At 45.2% G+C, this 18280-nt stretch overlaps 1 protein-coding gene across 9 annotated transcripts in view; it reads right to left on the bottom strand.

Moving 5' to 3' along the window:
* CLOCK (clock circadian regulator) overlaps positions 1 to 18280 on the bottom strand; it is a 2260868-nt gene that overhangs the window by 687396 nt on the left and 1555192 nt on the right. For 8 of the 9 annotated variants that reach the window (XM_085642074.1, XM_085642079.1, XM_085642078.1 and 5 more), the window contains one exon: positions 13640 to 13787. The exons of the other annotated variant lie outside the window; for it this stretch is intronic. In XM_085642074.1, the coding sequence (XP_085498200.1) occupies positions 13640 to 13787 (148 nt within the window). The remainder of the gene's footprint in view (positions 1 to 13639; positions 13788 to 18280) is intronic. 9 annotated transcript variants of the gene reach the window in all.

Below are 18280 nucleotides of genomic sequence, written 5' to 3'. Positions count from 1 at the left end.
GATATTTCTGGCCCAACGGCAGTGAGAAGTAAATAAATCTTAGTGAAAACAGGTCAAATTTTTATATGTGATGTACAGGAACCCAGAAAACAACAAGTGTCTGATAGACCGGAAACACAGGATTAAAAAAAACAAAAACAGATTAAACAGTTCATGGATCACTATGTACCTCAAATAGGAGGACACAACAAAGGGCTTTATGCAGGCTCATGAAGATATTTGTTAATTAACATGTTTATTAGAAGGTATTTAAAAGCAAAAGAGCGGGAAAATTGAACGCTCCGTTTATAGAGGTGACAACTTATGCTAACATTCCTTCCTATTTAATAGATGGGGGGGCTTTGTATACTGCAGGAAACAAAATCCCTAAGTACATGTATTTCTATTTGTATTTGTATGTATTTCTAATAAAGTGGAAAGAAACTTTAGATTGCTTTAAATGTCTTGATTAATAAATTCATGTTCAAGTGCTAAACACTTGACACAGACACTGTAGACGAATCACAAATCTGTTGAATCCGTTTTAAAGGTCAAATCTATTGATTCATGGAGTACATAATAAGAAGAAACAGACAAATATGAAAAGTACCACTCCTGTTGCATAATTTTGGCTATTCGGGCCTGCATAATTCCAGTGATTCGGATTAATTCTTCCTCATCATCAGCCACGCCTCGTATTCTCTCCCCTGCTATTTATAATAAATAAATTAGACATGAAGGGTATTAAACCTAAAATCGATTTACCCCATGACACTTCTAAAAGCCCGGAAATAATGCCCTAAGCCAGCCAAGCGTAGTCAAAAACAAAAACCACTAATTTCAAAAATATATTTTTAAACACACACACGAACCCGAACCTCTAAAGTAGCTTCTAAATCCCCACCCTAATCCAACCCATCCATCTTGTCCCCTAAAAAGAGCACAACTCCACTAAAGCGTAAACCATCTAGCTTCACTATTTACACTGCAGCCACAACACTGCTAAATTCCTAAAATACCTCAGATCGAAGAAAATACTCACCCGCTAAAAAGTCTTAAAAACATGGAGACGGATGGACGCAGCATAATCACATCTAACATAAAACACACCAATATCGTTAAAAGAGCACCCAGTCAGTTTAACGATATCAGATTTCGACGACTGTCAAAAGGTCTAAAAAATGCCCCTCTTTAAAATATACCTAAAGCATTAACAACGTTGTCTCGTGAGTGCCGCTGATTTCTCGTTATAAAGAAACAAAGTATTCTAACTTGGGGGCTCTGTTTCTTGACGGGGGTAGAGGGGTTGGTAATGTCAAAATTATCACATACTTACATACAATAGTGCTCCGTGTAGGTACAGCTAACGGAACAGCACTTTGCAGCAGATGAAAATAACACGAGACCTGCCCCGGATATTAAACAGGACGAAGCGCGAAAGCCCAACCACCGCTCCCAGTGGGCCAGCTGGTGCGGTCTGCTCTCTGCAGTAGCCAATCAAAGATCACGCCGTTCTTCGAATCGAATCATAGAATTTTTCGGCGCACTATGCGATGTAGTCTGCTAAGTAAACATTATTTAATTCAATCGAGCTTCATTCTACCCGGGGGAGCGGGGGTAGGGTTTGTTTGGACTCCAGTTTCAAATTTCAAGAACCTGCATTAAGTAAGACGCCTTCTCATGTGGAGTGACAGCCTTTGAATGAGTACAAATAACTAGAGGGCTAACTTCGTTTCCTGAATGTACCATTAGTGGGCATCATGAATCTGCAACACAAATAAATCATTGTTAAAATCTCTCACCTCCCGACACAGGAAAAATATTTTTATGCCTGTTCGGTAGCGGAGGATAATGCCTTCTTTTCTTAAATTTGTATACTAAGTGGCCATTTAAACATTAACATTTAGAAAGGAAAGATTGTGGCCCTACTGGTTCGAGCCTTGGCAGCTGCTCAGCTTCCTTGACTACGGGCAAATAACTAAATCTCCCCGTGCCTACCAAAACAAGTAGGGGGTGGGTGGGGGGGGAGTGCGGCCGAGAGCAGGCAGCGTTTCATTTGCGGGAGCGAGCACAATTATTGCCACCATATGGCGCGCTCGCTCCCGCAAGTGAATCTCCACACGTGCACGCGTTGCCATTGAAAGCAATGCAACGCGTGCCCGTTTTTGCCCGCAAAGCTGTGCCGATGACTAAAGGTCTCTCCTATGCAGCGCATGCGCGCTACGTAGGCGGGACCTAAAAAGTTTGCTTAATTAAAAGGCGATTACAGACATGTGGGTTTGCTGAGCTCAGCAGATCATCCTTGTGATTGCATCCAATTGCAGCAAGTCACAATTTGCAAACTAATTCATTAACACTCATGTCGTAGATTGGATTGTGATCTAGTTTGAAAAGTGATTTAGTGAAGTGACGTAATAGTACATATATCATATTACTGAAATTGGCAAACCAAGCACTTCCTAAATATTACTTAAGTGTGAGATCCAAACAATAAGGATATAGTTAGCATCGAAACACAGTTTATTCAGCACATTTAGTATTCTTGTATTCTTCGGTAAAACCCATATTTACAGGTTCTTGCTTCAGAAAAACAGCCGACACGTGTTTTGTCACATACGTGACTTTTTCAAGGTTTGAAAGATTTAGGAAACTATCCATAAAAGTATATAGCTTGATACAAAACAGTAATTCTAAGGGTCCATAGCAATATAGGCTGGCGAATAGTCTTTCTCACAATGTATGCCTCCTCCAATATTACTATTGCATGGGAGAAAAATGTATTTGGTATTAACTTCTTCCTAAAAACTGCAAGTTTAATCAGTTACTCCGTACTTCAGGAATGTGGCGAACGGTACTTCGTGGAAGTAAATCAACATCAGGTGACATTAACGCTAGGAAGATCGGACCGGACAGGAGCTTACCAAGGATTCCTTTCATCTATCAACTGCTTATGGATGCTGTCTACATAATTTTCGTAGTGGCACCTGATGGACCTAAACTGTAATAAGCACCTTGGGTAGTAGGATGTTCTCAAACCCATGAGCACCGCTGTCCATGATTGTATCACTAATATTTACTAAATACCCACTATATACATCTTGTCTTCTACGAGGTGCAAATAGTAAAACACTACTACCCTGTTTGAATTGTTAGTACATAACTCATGTTTGCAAAATCTCATTGGAGTCACAAAAAGTCAAAGTACTATTTGCGATCACTTTTTGCAAATCCAATGTTAGTATATCAGGCCATTAGTTATTTGGTATTGTCAGATATAAAAGGCATTTCACTTAGCTCCAAATTAGGCAGGAGCTGCGATGAGACCACAATAGCTAGTGGGTCACCCATGCAGTTGCTATAATGTATTTTATTAATAGCGATGCTTTTGAAAAATGGGACATTAAAGTTATAAGACTGTATTGTTAATGTTATAATTTAAGTATTCAACAAGAAGACTAAAACCTTGGGGCATGGCTGGACGACGCCTTCTAGAGCGCTCCGGCCCATCGTGCTCAAAATCCGTCAAAATCCTTCCTAATTCCCCGCATCTGGTGCCCAGACTAGCCCTATATCAAATCGTAGACAGAGGGGTGTGATGTGTGCTGACCACAAAGCTGTGGCCCTCTTATAATGCCCTAACAGCTGGTGACGTGCTGAGTGGCCCTGTCCGGCAGATGCCGACCCACCGGCTGGGCCGGACTGAGTGGAGCGGTACCTGGCGCTGTATTAGGCGCCTTCTGCCAGGCGGGTGGTTGCTGGGACATGGCGGTGGTCCAAGGGGCGCTGGATGCTCCGTGGCCTGTGGCTGAGCTCGGCGGCCCCATGCGGCCGGGGCGGACTGAGCTGGCGTGACCTGACTGGAGCACCGTGTCATGGTTAACCTCAGCGGCCGGGGAGGCCTTTCCCTGAGGAGAAGCCCTCAACTGATGCCCGATGGGTGGCGGCGGGGGAGCCCCCTTGGAAGTGTGGGGCGATCGGCCCCTGGTGAGCGCTGCTGGAGGACGCCGCCTCTCGGTGGGATGGCCGGTCCGCAGTGTACATCAAGTAGAGCCGGGCATAAGAGCTGCACCGGTAGGCTGACTACGTCCCGAGGAAGCGGTGAGCCACTGTAGCTTGGTGGGGGGCCACTCCGGCCGCAGGGGGGAAGTGGACAGCCATGAAATATTTTGCGGCATTGGGCACGACCAGCCCCACCCATGTGGCTGTAGAAAGAGGGCGTTTTTCCAGGGGCAAGGCGCTCGTGCTTGGCCGATCGGCTACTGGCCACGGGGACATAACACGGAAAGTGTCAGTATGGGCGGCGCTGCTGGGCCTCACTGTGCTTGCTGGGGCCCTGAGGAATGGACGCTGTCCTAGACAATAGATACTCCACCGGAGGGAAGCCCGTGCATGCCCGGGGCCCGTAGAGTCTGTGGCGGCCGCAGAGTGGTGTGGCCTTGATCTATGTAAGCGGTTGGGCCCTCCCTGGCCTACCGAGAGCAGCTACGGCCGAAGAAGAGGCCCTGTGATAATAAAAACTCCATACCTCCTGAAGCTATACTGGTGTTCCCCTCAGGACACAGAGGAGTTACTGGGGTGTTAGAAAAACAAAGTAATTGGTGCACCACCTTATAGACAATATCATAAAGTTATAAAATCCGCGTCAAAGGTTGTTCTTCAAGTCATCCTCTTCATTTAATTACAAGTTTAATCTGAACATATCAAACAACATGATGAGTAGACCAGCCAACGCGTTTTGTCAACATTGGACTTCTTCAGGGCAATTTCGAGGTGCCCCTAACATATGGCATGGAGAAATTCGTCAAAGTATGACTAGTCAGCATGTGGATATAGTTGTGAGAGTGGACAACTGGAACAATATATATATATGTTCTCTTGAAGTTTAATTAAATAAAAGACTACGTCCTATTTGCATGTACCGGACTTCCAAGGTATGTCCTCTTATAGAAAAAGATATTGTCACCCCATGATAAGGTGGTCCAGAATCGATGAGATCAGAAGTTGCACACCTTATTAAGTGTAGAGAGCCAGAGCAAGGTGTCGTCTTCTTCCTGGATAAAATGGTCTCCCTGCCCCGGCTCCTATATCAGCTCCAAAATCATCCATACTCATACGACAGACATGGTTTTGTCAACTAAGTGCTGTCCTAGCACGATTCCTCTGGGGAGATGGTGCGGCACGGGTAACATTGAGGACTTGCTTTCAATCCACATACTGTGGTGGCAGCGCCACCCCAGATGTACAGGCATACCACGTGGCTCCGCACCTTCTCATCCTTAATGACTGGTGGTATGGTGATCGTCGAGACCCGGCATATGCAGTTCAGCGCTGGCTGTTGTGTGACAACACATTACACATGACGCTTTATTCTCCATCCACACTTAATGCTCTGCCACCCGCAACCAGAAGGGAATTCACGGTCTGGAAACATGCTCTCCGTTCCATGGGCTGGTGGGGGAGGCTTACGAGATAGCCGCCCCATGGCGTAATGGACAGCTACCTCAGCTGACACAGTTGTCTGGGTTTCGCGGTTGGGAGGCTATCGGCATGGACACAGTGGGGGCAGTTAAGCATGGTTGAAATTTAAGGTCCTTTCAGGAACTTCAGACAGAATATGCTATGCCTCGCGGAAAATTTTATAGATATCTTCAGTTTAGACATGCCTTCTCCCCATATTTAACACAACAGACAGATATACCCGATTTTAACCCCATCGAGGAAAAAGGTCTTCATGGGCGAGCTGTGAGACCATAAGATCACCAAGATTTACTGTACACTCCTTAACAATACACCTACAGCATTACACATAACTAGGGATAAGTGGCAGCAAGACCTGGGTGCCCTGGATGAGGATGACTGGGTGGAAGCCCTGGAGTCCCCGCGTGGTGTGGTGATTGGGGGACGGTCTGATCGCACCTCCACATTGCCTGTGATGCGAGACAGAAGAAAGGCACCTTTCTACACAAGGTGTGGCAGTGCACGTCGTTGTCAAGGTTTTGGAGAGGGGTGACCACATGCTTGTCAGAGGTTTTGGGGTGAGACATTCTACTCTCTCCACGACTGGTCATGCTGTATATCACCGAGGTAGTCATTACAAAAAATGGGGTCACCCAAATTGGTCTTGGACCTGGGTACAATCAGGTACAAAAGACAGTGGTCCTTAACCTTATTTTTGAAAAGGAGATCAATCAGTAACCCTTGGTATATCAGTAAATCATTTCTCGAGCATGCGAAAGGGCACTAAGTCTGCTCATAAATACTTAATAAATTATTTTTCAAATAAAGAACAGAGAAAATGCAACAAACAAAATTCTAACTCACCATGTATTTTATTTATATGGCGAGGCAAGCGAATTGCAATACACTCTACGTTAATATTTACATGTAAGGGTTGCTCCAAGGGGAACGTGCGAGAAGGAGGAGTGCTCAAGTGTGGAGTGATGAGAAAGAAAAGAATTCAAAGTAGTGACATAAGGAAAAAACAGTGGTGCAATTGAGAATGGGCGGACTGGTTGTTAATCACCGTCCTTTTTGGCCTGGCCACGTTCTAGTTAAGCAATTTCTAATTACAATTTTCACATAGAGATATATTTCCATGCGGCACGTTGGATATGGAGGTTGGGGTCCAGGCCTTTTATAGAAAAGGCGTCGACGTTTCGACCCGTCTTGGGGCCATGAGGGTAAATTAGACCTTGGCTATGCGGGTCTTCTTCAGGACGGGGTGGGGCAACCCAGGGCAGGGTGATGTCAGCATACCGGTACCGCCTCAGTATCCAGCCAGTCGAGGCGGTACCGGTATGCTGACTTCATGCGGCTCAAGCCTTGGAATTCATTTCCCGCTTGAATGAGGATCGTCCCTACTACGCGGACCTCCCTCTACCAACTGTTCAGATTGATCGTCTGAAATAATTGAAGATTACACATCAGTGCACACGCGAACCTACCTAGGTTTTCGCAGTACGGCCACAGGATTACATGGACCGCTACTTTTAAGAATTGGATTCGATCCACACCCCACGAACCACAGAGGGGGGTACTACGAAGGCCCATCACCCTGCCCTGGGTTGCCCCACCCCATCCTGAAGAAGACCCGCATAGCCAAGGTCTAATTTACCCTCATGGCCCCAAGACGGGTCGAAACGTCGACGCCTTTTCAATAAAAGGCCTGGACCCCAACCTCCATATCCAACGTGCCACATGGGAATATATCTCTATGTAAAAATTGTAATTAGAAATTGCTTAACTAGAACGTGCCCAGGCCAAAAAGGACAGTGATTAACAACCAGTCCGCCCATTCTCAATTGTACCACTGTTTTTTCCTTATGTCATTACTTTGAATTCTTTTCTTTCTCATCACTCCACACTTGAGCACTCCTCCTTCTCGCACGTTCCGCTTGAAGCAACCCTTACACGTAAATATTAACATAGAGTGTATTGTATTTTGCTTGCCTCGCCATATAAATAAAATACATGGTGAGTTAGAATTTGGTTTGTTGCATTTTCTCTGTTCTTTGTTTGAATAATAATTTATTAAGTATTTATGAGCAGACTTAGTGCCCTTTCGCATGCTCAAGAAATGATTTACTGATATACCAAGGGTTACTGATTGATCTCCTTTTCAAAAATAAGGTTTAGTGTATATCACCGAGGGCCTGGGCGGCAATAGATACAAACGCTACATGCTATTCCTTGGCCTAACCCTGGCAAAGAGAGACATCGCTAGGGCATGGAAGAATCAATCCCTGCCATCAGTGGTGGTGTGGAAAAAGGGCTTAGACTTCACAATGGGCCTTGAAATTTCTGTCTTTAGGGCGAGAGGGTGCCCCCAGAAACATTTTAAAATCTGGAAGAGTTGGGTGGACTACAGAGAGCTCTATTTAGAACCTGTTCCCCCTGATACTACTATTGAAGAACAATTGTAATGACTGTATTGAACCGGGACTTACATATTACAGATATCTACTATGATGATGAAGAATGGCTGGGACTCACGTATATGAAACCCACTTGCTTTATCTGCAGACATAATGTGGCACTATTGTTGATGTTTATAACAAGGTTTGTAGCAAAATGTTTAATCTATATAATACGATACAGAAACTGTGAAAATGTTGATATCATTATTTTTTGAAACTGCATATGTAATACTGGTATTCCTTCAGACCAGGCATGTGTAGACTGTCAACAATAAAATTAGGTTGTGAAAAAAGAAGTAGAACAGGAGGGGATAAAATACTTGGGTACATATGTTTCTATAAAAAGACTGGAGGCTCTAAAGCAAAATCTGTACAGCGTCCTCACAGAATTCAATAGCAACATAGAACGATGGAAAACATTGCCCCTAACACTCCTCGGGAAGGCGGTGCTATACAAAGTGATAACACTGCCGAAATTCTTATACATACTCCAGAACACATACCACGCATTCCCAGAGGAAGTTTTTGTTATGACGGACGAGGTACTGAGGACATTCCTCTGGGGTGATGGACCCCCAGAGTGGCACTTGCCACATTGCAACTTAACCAATACAACGGGGGTATATCACTACCAGATATCAGGGCATATTACTGGGCGACCCACTTAATTGTAATAAATGACTGGGAACACATGCCAGGAGACCACCCCACATATGCATTAGACCGTTCACAATTTGAGACATGCCCCCACACACACTACCTCAATGGCGGAAAGGGAGTCAAGAATTTACCACCAGCCACGCAGGTGGTGGTAACTGCCTTGAAATAAGAAGAAAGACAAATGGAATGGAGCAACCAAGCAAATAGAGACACTCCAATCTGGGAAGGGGGGAGACTCCGAGAATTTGTAAAATTAAAAGGGTTTAAGAAATGGGATTTGTTGGATATTTCTAAAATCAAAGACATATTAGGCCGTAAGGAACTGGCCACCTTTTCACATCTCCAAAAAGAATATGATCTGCATCAGAAGCAGCACTACAAATACATACAGTTGGCTCATGCATGGAAGGCGCAGAGAATCGACATGGAAAATCTCCCAGAATGTGCTCTGTTAGAGGGAAGACTCCTTAAGGGGGATATTAGCGAAACAGCGGTCTGCTGGACATACCGGACCATCATAAATAATAAGCCAGACACTCTCATAAAATTAAGGGCGAAATGGGAACTAGAACTGGGAGTCATGAACAACCTTGATTGGGAAACTGCATTGATGCACCCGCAAGAAGTGGCTATTAGGTCGCGACTCCGCCTCATCCAGTTTAAGGTTTTAGATAGGATTTACTATGACAAGCATCGTCCACATAAAATGGGAAGGGCCGAAATTCCTAACAGCCTTAGATGTATTCATGAGACAGGCACATACATTCACAGGATCTGGGAATGCCAAGAAATACAGGGATAGTGTCAGGCATCAACTCCCTACTTGAACCTCTGAGCAAATTTTGTGATGTTTTCTTACGGCCTTTGGTCACCAAGACTCCAACTTATCTAAGGGACACTACAGAAGTACTCAATTTGATAGAACAATTTGAGGAACCAGAATCCATCACACTGCTTGTCACCCTAGATGTAGAGGCACTTTATACTAATATCCCGCAAGATGCCACTCTGATGGTTTTGGAACGTGCCTTACGCCATCTAAACCCCTGGCCTTTTTCTACACCAATCAGTTTCATCTGTGATTGTGCCTCACTTGCATTGAAAGAAAACTTCTTTGCGTTCAAAAATAAGATCTATCACCAAGTGCAGGGCACTTGTATGGTCAGCACATTTGCGCCGAGCCTGGCATGTCTTTACATGGCCAGGTTCGAAGAAGAACATATCCTCACAGACACCAACCCATTTACCGGCAACATCCTATTATGGCGCCGGTATATAGATGATATCATCATCTTTTGGAAAGGGGATGAGGAGGCCTGTCGGTCCTTCTTCACATGGATTAACACCATCAATCCCTTCCTGAAATTTGTCGGATCACTGTCATCGGATTCCATCCCCTTCCTTGACCTTCTGATATCACTTGAAGAGGGTACTCTAAAAACAACCAACTACAAAAAACCTACAGATAGGAACAGCTTGCTCCTATTTCAAAGTCACCATCCAAAAGCACTCAGGGAGAACTTACCTGTAGGTCAATTCCTCCGACTACGGAGAAATTGCAACACCAGAATAGAATTTGAAAAAGAAGCTGAGACCCTATCTGTTAATTTGATCAGAAGAAATTATCCATCTAACATCATAAGACAGGCACGCAAGAGAGCAAGAAACAACCACAGAGGAGCTCTACTTGAAGTAAAAGAGAAGAAGGAAACTGATAAACTAACCTGTGTGACATCATTCACCTCCTATTCCAACAAAATTCAAAAAGTTGTCAAGAAGCACTGGAGGATATTAGAAACAGGCAATGTGTCACCAGGACCGACACCCCTGTTCACATTCAAAAGGACTGAGAATCTGAGGGATATATTGGTACATACACGTCCAAAAAATAAAACCAACCCACAACCACCCCTTTGGACGCTACCCCCCGTGATGGGCCACTACCCATGCGGTACATGCACAGTCTGTCCTCAAACGACGGCGACCAAAGAACTCGATCTTGGACTTTCGAGACCATGGCATCAAAAACGCCACACTAATTGCAACACCAAGAACTGCGTATACTTGATTACGTGTCCCTGTGGTTCATATTACATAGGAATGACAGCGCGTCCAATAAAGATACGCATAGGAGAACATAAAAGCACTATCCGTTGCAAACGCTCAGCAACGAGATTACAGACGCATTTCCTGGAGAAAAATCACCCCCCAGACAGCTTGAAGTGGACCATTATAGAATCCAACCCTCAATGGTCCATAACCACTTTGTTTGAGCGTGAACAACGATGGGTCTTCAGACTTAAAAGTGACAGTGGTGGTCTCAACGATAATATACCCTGGATTGATCTGACTAGATAAACCACCCAGTGGGAGCATCATATAACATCTGCCCTATTCACTGCACACATGACACAATATGGCTTCATGTTCCCTGAGACAACAAAAACCATACAATATATATAACAGATAATGTTTCCCTCCCGCATAGTGGTCCTACACCGTCTCTTCTAACTGTGCATTACACCACTACTGAGACTATACCCTCACATCTCTGTCAGCAGATATTCGCCCACATGTCTATAGTCGACACTCTGATCTCTGTGTCTCTAGACTACCACTTGTTCCCAAATACATGCACTGGATATGCATCCTTAGCACACTATGGGTCAGTTTACATTGTCCCACTCCCTCTCCGTTGTCCCGTTTAATTACATGCTCTGGGCCATGATACTTCATGTTCCACAATCTCGCGCAACTCTGATTGCCATCCCGGTATCATTGGGATTCCCGTATTTGGATCCCGTTCCAACATGGCCGCCATACAACCCCTGACGATTATCTCGTCATTACGCTCTACCACGTGTCACGTCATTTCACTCCCCTGCACCTATCCTGAAGGGTTTGTATATAATGGATACTGCCGCCCCTAGTTGCCGTCCAGCAGCCGAAGCTACCGGGTAGGTAATCCGGAGCACAGAAGAAGAGTACGAAGTAAGTGCTTTCCACCCTGTCATTATGACATCTGTCATATCGTATTATTACCGGCACACTGTCCCGTTTTCCAGCCGTTTCTATCCCGATCGGCTTATGTGTCACAGCCTTGCCGTTTTTGTTCGCAGCTGCCTTCTCTGGTTTTCGGCGAAGCTGACGAGGTCTATCCTGGAAAGAGGGAGGGTAGGAATTGTGGAACTCTTTTTTACGGTGTGCTTTTCTTGTACGACAATGCCCACGCTGTACTCACCTCCGTAGTCCTCTTTGCTAGGAAGGAGCACAGCGGATCACCAATCTCCACTATTCATGATTAACGATATATGGACTCCCTTTCCGTATGCACACTATCTACACCATTGACCCGCGGTGTTTTGTCTTTAGTGAGCATTCTCATCGCCTAGCTCAGCACTCGACATAGTCCACATATCTGAGTCTAACGCATGCCAGGGACATTCTTGCTCCCCCCTCCATCCACATGTATGCATATGTCCAGTTAGGTTCCCCACTGGGGTACTTTGTGACACAATCAGCATGCACAGATTATTTATCCACACTACTTGAGACTGTTATTGACGGCCTTGTATTGTGTTCCTGTTCCTTTCCCCCCCCCCCCCACCCCACCCCCTATGTGTTTTTTGTCTCCTCTATAGGCCGCAACCAGGGACACGCAAAGACGACGTGTCCCTTATTTATCTACTCTACAGTATCTCCTATATTTAGGACTCATGGGTTTATAGGGTGTTTCTTTCCCGATTCCCATTTGACATACCTTACTCTCTTGGTCCTGATGAAGCGCTCCCAGATCCATTAGGGACTACTTATAGCGCGAAACATGTCGACCCCTTGACACACCCACACGATTCACCACACGGGTGAGAGAAGAGGGATTATATTTGTTTCATTTTCCCCTCTCACACAGGCAACTGATGTTGCTTCTCCATCCCCGTGATATATTTTAAACCAGACCCCTAGGACATCCTTAATAAATTGCTAGTGTCCTTGGGCTCTTTTTAGACTTCACTCACTATCACCACTACCACTTAGTCCCACACAACCCCATGCACAAGTGCGGCAAACTCCTTAAAGATCTCCGACAAAGAGCCCCGTCAAACAGGCCCGTGAGGGACTGCAGTGCCACCCCCACGAGGAGCACCAGCCCAATGATGATGCTATACACCTGTTAGGGTGTGTGAGGGCACTTCTAGATCCACACAGGAGTACCTTCACTCTTTCTCGGCACACTCAAACCCACTTGGAGACACTTCACATTTTTCCACAGCCCAATTGGCTGCCTGATTCTCTCCTCTTTTATTCATAAGGAACTGTTACCATCTTACTGCCATAAGAAATACAGGGATACTGGGGAACAGTACTGAAGGAGCTTGAGGAAGTATTAGGGGACAAAATACCCATGGACCCCAAATTTGTGCTATTAGGTATATCTACAGATGTTGATCTCCCCAGGAAAACATTTATACTGGTCAACCTGTGATTAGTGGTCGCCAAGCGAGATCTGGTGCGCAAATGGGGGACGGCACAGCGGCCCACGTTGAGTGAGTGGAAAAGGGGAATGGACATATACATATCAGGGGAACAAAACACATACATAGCCTGAGGTTGCCCAAAGAAGTTTAAGAAAATCTAGAACCCATGGATACAATACTTTGACCTGTCGGAGGATGGTTTGCTAGCCACGACTCAACTTACCCAGAAGGGCAGTGCAGAAGGGGACAGGTGGGACTGAGACATTGGGTATCTGAGAAGTATGCAAAGCTAGATAATGCATCAATGTTATATGTACCTGTGACTATGGATGACTATGTAATGATGATATTTAATCAACTGCTTGAAAGAGTAAATTGTATTTGTGTTAAAAGGAAAAATGTTTATAAAAATATTTGAGAAAAATAAAAGAAAGATTCAATAATAAGATCTCAGTACTCTGCCAAACACAATGACAACATTGAATTGGGTGTTCCTTCCATTTAAACAAAAAATACAGCGGACAGTCTGTCCTACTGTATCAATAAAGCCATTTAGTTTAATGTAAATTATTTGATAAACTCACAAATCAACATAAAGTTTGTGGTTACCTTACAACTGTATGTGTACAGACAATAAACTCGGGCCTGGAATTCCACTGATGGTAAGTGATATAGTAATGAGTCTGAAGCCATATCCACTGTTGTCCTTTTGTCAGGAACCTGTAATAACATGACTTGCCTTTTCCATACTGCATTACTAAAACACAAAAAACAAAAGATTCTTCACTTTTAACTCTTGAATTGTAGGTCATAGAACAAAAATTAAACCATATAAATGCATCCACAAAAGGTCGATATTAAATTATTTGCACTGAAATATCATAATAAATTTGTAATTAAGGAAAGATTTGGTATCATAGAGGAGAATACTTGAAGGGTCAAGGGCCAAAATGTACCTGAAAGTTAGTGGAGCAGTTCAAGCAAACCTTAAAGTATAATGCATATTGTAAGAATGGGGATTACTACTTATGTGTAAAAATCATAAAGTATCGACTCAAAAGATTGCATTCAAGTGAATTAACTCGGAATTGAGAATAATTACTCAGTAGTTCGTGACTGCTTGCTGGGGACTCCTATGATTTCAGCGAACAATATTAGTTATTTAGATTCAGAGAACTTCATGTCAGGTAAGTATTACCCAATGCAGGCTTGTCGTAGCTAATTCATCTCTTTTTAGTGGAAAATCATTTTGCTCTGTGCTTAGCTTTACCACAGACGCGCAAGCTCTCTTGCACGTCTGACACTAACGGACCCAGTTCGGGGCGGGATCACCCTCATACACAATCAACTGTCAGAGTGTGAGGAGATGCCAAAGTTGTCAGATCAAACTGATCTGACCACTGGACCGAGCCCTTCACAGCACTGGATACTGGGAAGGATGCCAGGACATCGAGGGACCTTGGAAACCTGGCACCATCTTCCAACCGTCCACACTACATGGTGGGATTATCACCCTGGTCTCTGGTGACGTGATCTCATGCATCTGGTCCCGCCTGCACCTGGATTCGCTTGTGGGAACTGAAGCGGGTTCTTTGAACAGGGTGGTACCCTGAGCGCGACGTGTCGCTCTCCAGATTGCAGACTGTGAGTGGAGGGGGGTGCTGCTAATCCTTTGATCCTGCGGCGTGTTCGGGACCCAAATGCTGCGCTGGTGCTGTGAAAGCCGCACCACTGCACATCCATGACGACAGCCTAGCGCTGCGAAAGGGGTACCGGCTGCAGCCTAGTGAACGAGTGACGTAGCTGTGAGGAAGTCCCTGGCAGCTGCAGGCTGTTGTAAATCAGTACTCCATGTAACATGGCTGACAGTGGTCGTTAGCCCTTCCTTTATGTTCTTACCTCCTTAGCCTCACAGAATATCTATGTGTGTTCTAACTTGTACCGGAGTGTTCTACTCTTGTCAGTTGATGGTCTGGTCAGCTGGCGAGGTGTGCGCTCAGCTGTGTCTTACAATAAACCTACATGTAACTAACTAGAAGTATCCTGAGATTCATCTACAAAAATTTGGCAACGATTTGGCTGACCAGACCAGAGAGGAAACCATTACAGCTTCGAGCAGCATCTCGCAACAAGAACCCACGGCAGTCCACCCATCTGCTGCCAGTAACGTGGTCAAAAGCAACAAGAAACCGGACAAAAACGAGGGAAAACTCAAAAGAAACAAAACCAAGAAAACAAAAGTGTACCAAGAACACACGGCATTCCACCAGTCTACTGCCACCAACGTGGCCACAAGAGGAAAATAACCTGAGAAACGAGTGAAAACTAAAGGAAAAGAAACTAAGAGGAAGCAAATTATTCACAAGTCACTCGCCACAACCGCGAGTTAATTGCTGGTCTGCGTGTGATCCTCCCTGCATGCGTCATATAAACTGAAGTGCCGAGTGAGAGCAAAGTTAACCCCGACGCTAAATAATCCTGTTTGTAGTGACAATGACATTATTAAAGGAGCTGATTGGGGCAAAGATTGTGCTCCGGTGTGAATGTCAAGAGATAGCGCCCCGGTGTGAACGTCAAGCACCCTGAAGATTTGCATCTGAAAAGAGTGATCGGGGGCAAGGTTCAAGCCCCGGCGTTATTTAATGGTGTTTGACAGTTTAAGCACTTAACATGATGAGAAGGAAAACCTTTTGGAGGCACTCCTGACGTCACATTTCCAAACCGTGAGTTAGTTTCGAGTGCGTGCGTTTCCCCCTACATGTATAAACCAATATCTGTCACAAATGTGGACAAAAGAAACTAGATGCCACAATACCCGTCATCACTCGTCTAAAATGTGAGTCAGCTGTATGGTGTTGTTCGGGGGCAAAGATCGTGCCTCAGTGTTAACTGATAATTAATACAAACGAGAATTAAGGGTATTACATGCGAAGCACTCCTGACGTCACCTTTGTCAGTTACCGAGTGCGCGCGATTCCTTTGGTATACGTGATCTCGGTATGTCCAAAGCGTTGCCAGGCAACAGTGTCACACGCTTCCTCCTCCATGCGCGTTCTCCGCATCAGCAAAACATTACCAAGCAACAGCGTCGCAAAATGGAAGCTTGAGTGAGAGGAGAATCACAGCTACAAATGTCACGACACTGCGACCAAAAGTAAGTAGAAGAAATTGATCGCAGGCACCCCGCATCCCATTTCTGATTAATACCTTTTGGGACTTTTACATAACAATTGAAATATACTGCTATACGGAGGCTGTTCAGCTGCCAGGGGGAGATGCTCCTCAGGGGCAATGTGAGAGGTGGAAGGAGACTACTGAGTGCACACGTTCAGCGCTCGATGTTCATCCTACACTGAGGAGGCTCAACTTGTGGCTCAAATTTTCCTTGTGGTTCAAATTTTCACAAAACGCCTACCGCCCACAAGTCGCTCCTCACCAGAGCATATTGACTGCTTCCACACAAACTATTAAATAGGACCGTGTCAGACACGGAAAGCTTAGTGGAAACCTTCATCCAGAGGAACTGGAGCTATTCACGATCACCGCAATCAGATATAAGGAAAGTGCGGTAGGAACTGGTATAGTGGAGGTAGGAGTTTCACTCTTCACAAAATGAGAAGCTCATAATGTTCTAGCAGCCCTTGACGCTCTTCACCAGGTGGTGCTTTTCTGAGACAGGTTAGGGCGGGTAGGAAGAAGCGCAATGCAGCACGTACTGACAATAAGCAGAGCAAGTAGAACTGGGTACAGATGGGGACAAAAGTCCCAAAGGAACCAGAACCGTGGCATAGAGACTAAAATGAGGAAATGGCTACTGAGAGCCAAACCAGAAGCAGGAGGGAACAAAGGTCCTAGAACCAGAGTACGGAGCGGACAAAGGTCCCAGAACCAGTACCAGAGGGGACAAAGGTCCCAGAACAGGCATCAGGAGGGGACAAGAACCAGAACTGAGAGGGGACAAAGGTCGAATGGAGACAAAAGCCCAGATCTAAAACCGGGTTTTTGAATCCAGAATCTTTGAAAAAGAAAATTAGGCCCACGACAAAGAACACAGAAATTGGGGATAGACTCAGAACCAAAGAAGAAAAAAAACAAAAGCAAGACTGGACAGAGCAAATTACAACCAGGACTAAGTGTCCACCCTTTGAAGAAAGAAAACTTCAAGCTAGAATAAAAACTCCAAACATCACATGCGGTACTTGTAGGAAGGTGGATATCTGACTATGGTTACCCCCAACTTTTTTACCTAGTGTCTAGCTGGTTTTCCGACTTAGTTGGCCTGAGATCCTGCCATCCAGGGTCTCAGGCTGTCTGCTCTCTCTTTAAAATGGACTCCATGTACCCTAGGCGCATACCCAATTGGTAAGGATCACCTTATTGGACCCTGTACAGTGTACCCTAGGTACCCAGGGCATAGGTGTACCCTAGGCCTCCCAGGGGCTGCAGCATGTATTATGCCACCCCTGGTCTGGCCTTCCAATCAGACACAACTGGCTGATCACTCAGCTGGGGCAAGGTCATGTAATCACCCCTTGCTTAGATATAGTATACCTATATCTACCCTTATATATAGACACATGTGCACCTATCAGCCACTCCTATGTCAGGCCTTAACAATCCTGGAGGCAGAGTGCTTGGTAACATGTGAGATGGTGCTCTAGCATGAGCTGAGCCTGTCTGCAGCTTTCGGAACCATGTCCTTATAGCTGTTCTATGATATAGCCTACCATATACTCTTAAAGTGCCTTATAATCTTAAACGGTTATGGTAACTATGGTTTGGCTTTATCAAAACATGTCGTGTAAGGTGTCTAACACTTTGGAATAATACCCCCATCCCATTTCTGGTGATGGGGATATTATCCCTCCCTTCTAGAGGGAGAAGACATGTTGAAACCTACTTACCCGGTTAAAGTTAACCAGAGCCCCAGCATCACAAAATGGATGCTGCTGCCACGACACAAGTCTGACCTCCTGCTGCTGGGAGTGATCCCGGCATGGGAGGCTTGGACAATAGGTTTCCTGCCTTGGGAGGTGCGAGCACCACCCCAGACAGGCCTTAGTGTATTGGGGCAGGGAGGGATGAAAGAAACTAGACACTGCCTGGGGCACACAAGGTGTCCCATGCATAGTCCAGTTCAAACCGGTGCTGAAGCACTCCAGCCCCAGTCCTGGCGCGAAACTGGACAAAGGGAAGGGGGTGTAACCACCCCCCTCCCAGGTCCCACCCATAAGGCGTGACCTAGCAGGC

The sequence above is a fragment of the Triturus cristatus genome, chromosome 2_2, assembly GCF_964204655.1.
Source record: "Triturus cristatus chromosome 2_2, aTriCri1.1, whole genome shotgun sequence".
Classification (NCBI taxonomy): domain Eukaryota; kingdom Metazoa; phylum Chordata; class Amphibia; order Caudata; family Salamandridae; genus Triturus; species Triturus cristatus.
The sequence above is the reverse complement of the archived record's forward strand: the minus strand, read 5'-3'. Positions and strand labels throughout refer to the sequence as shown.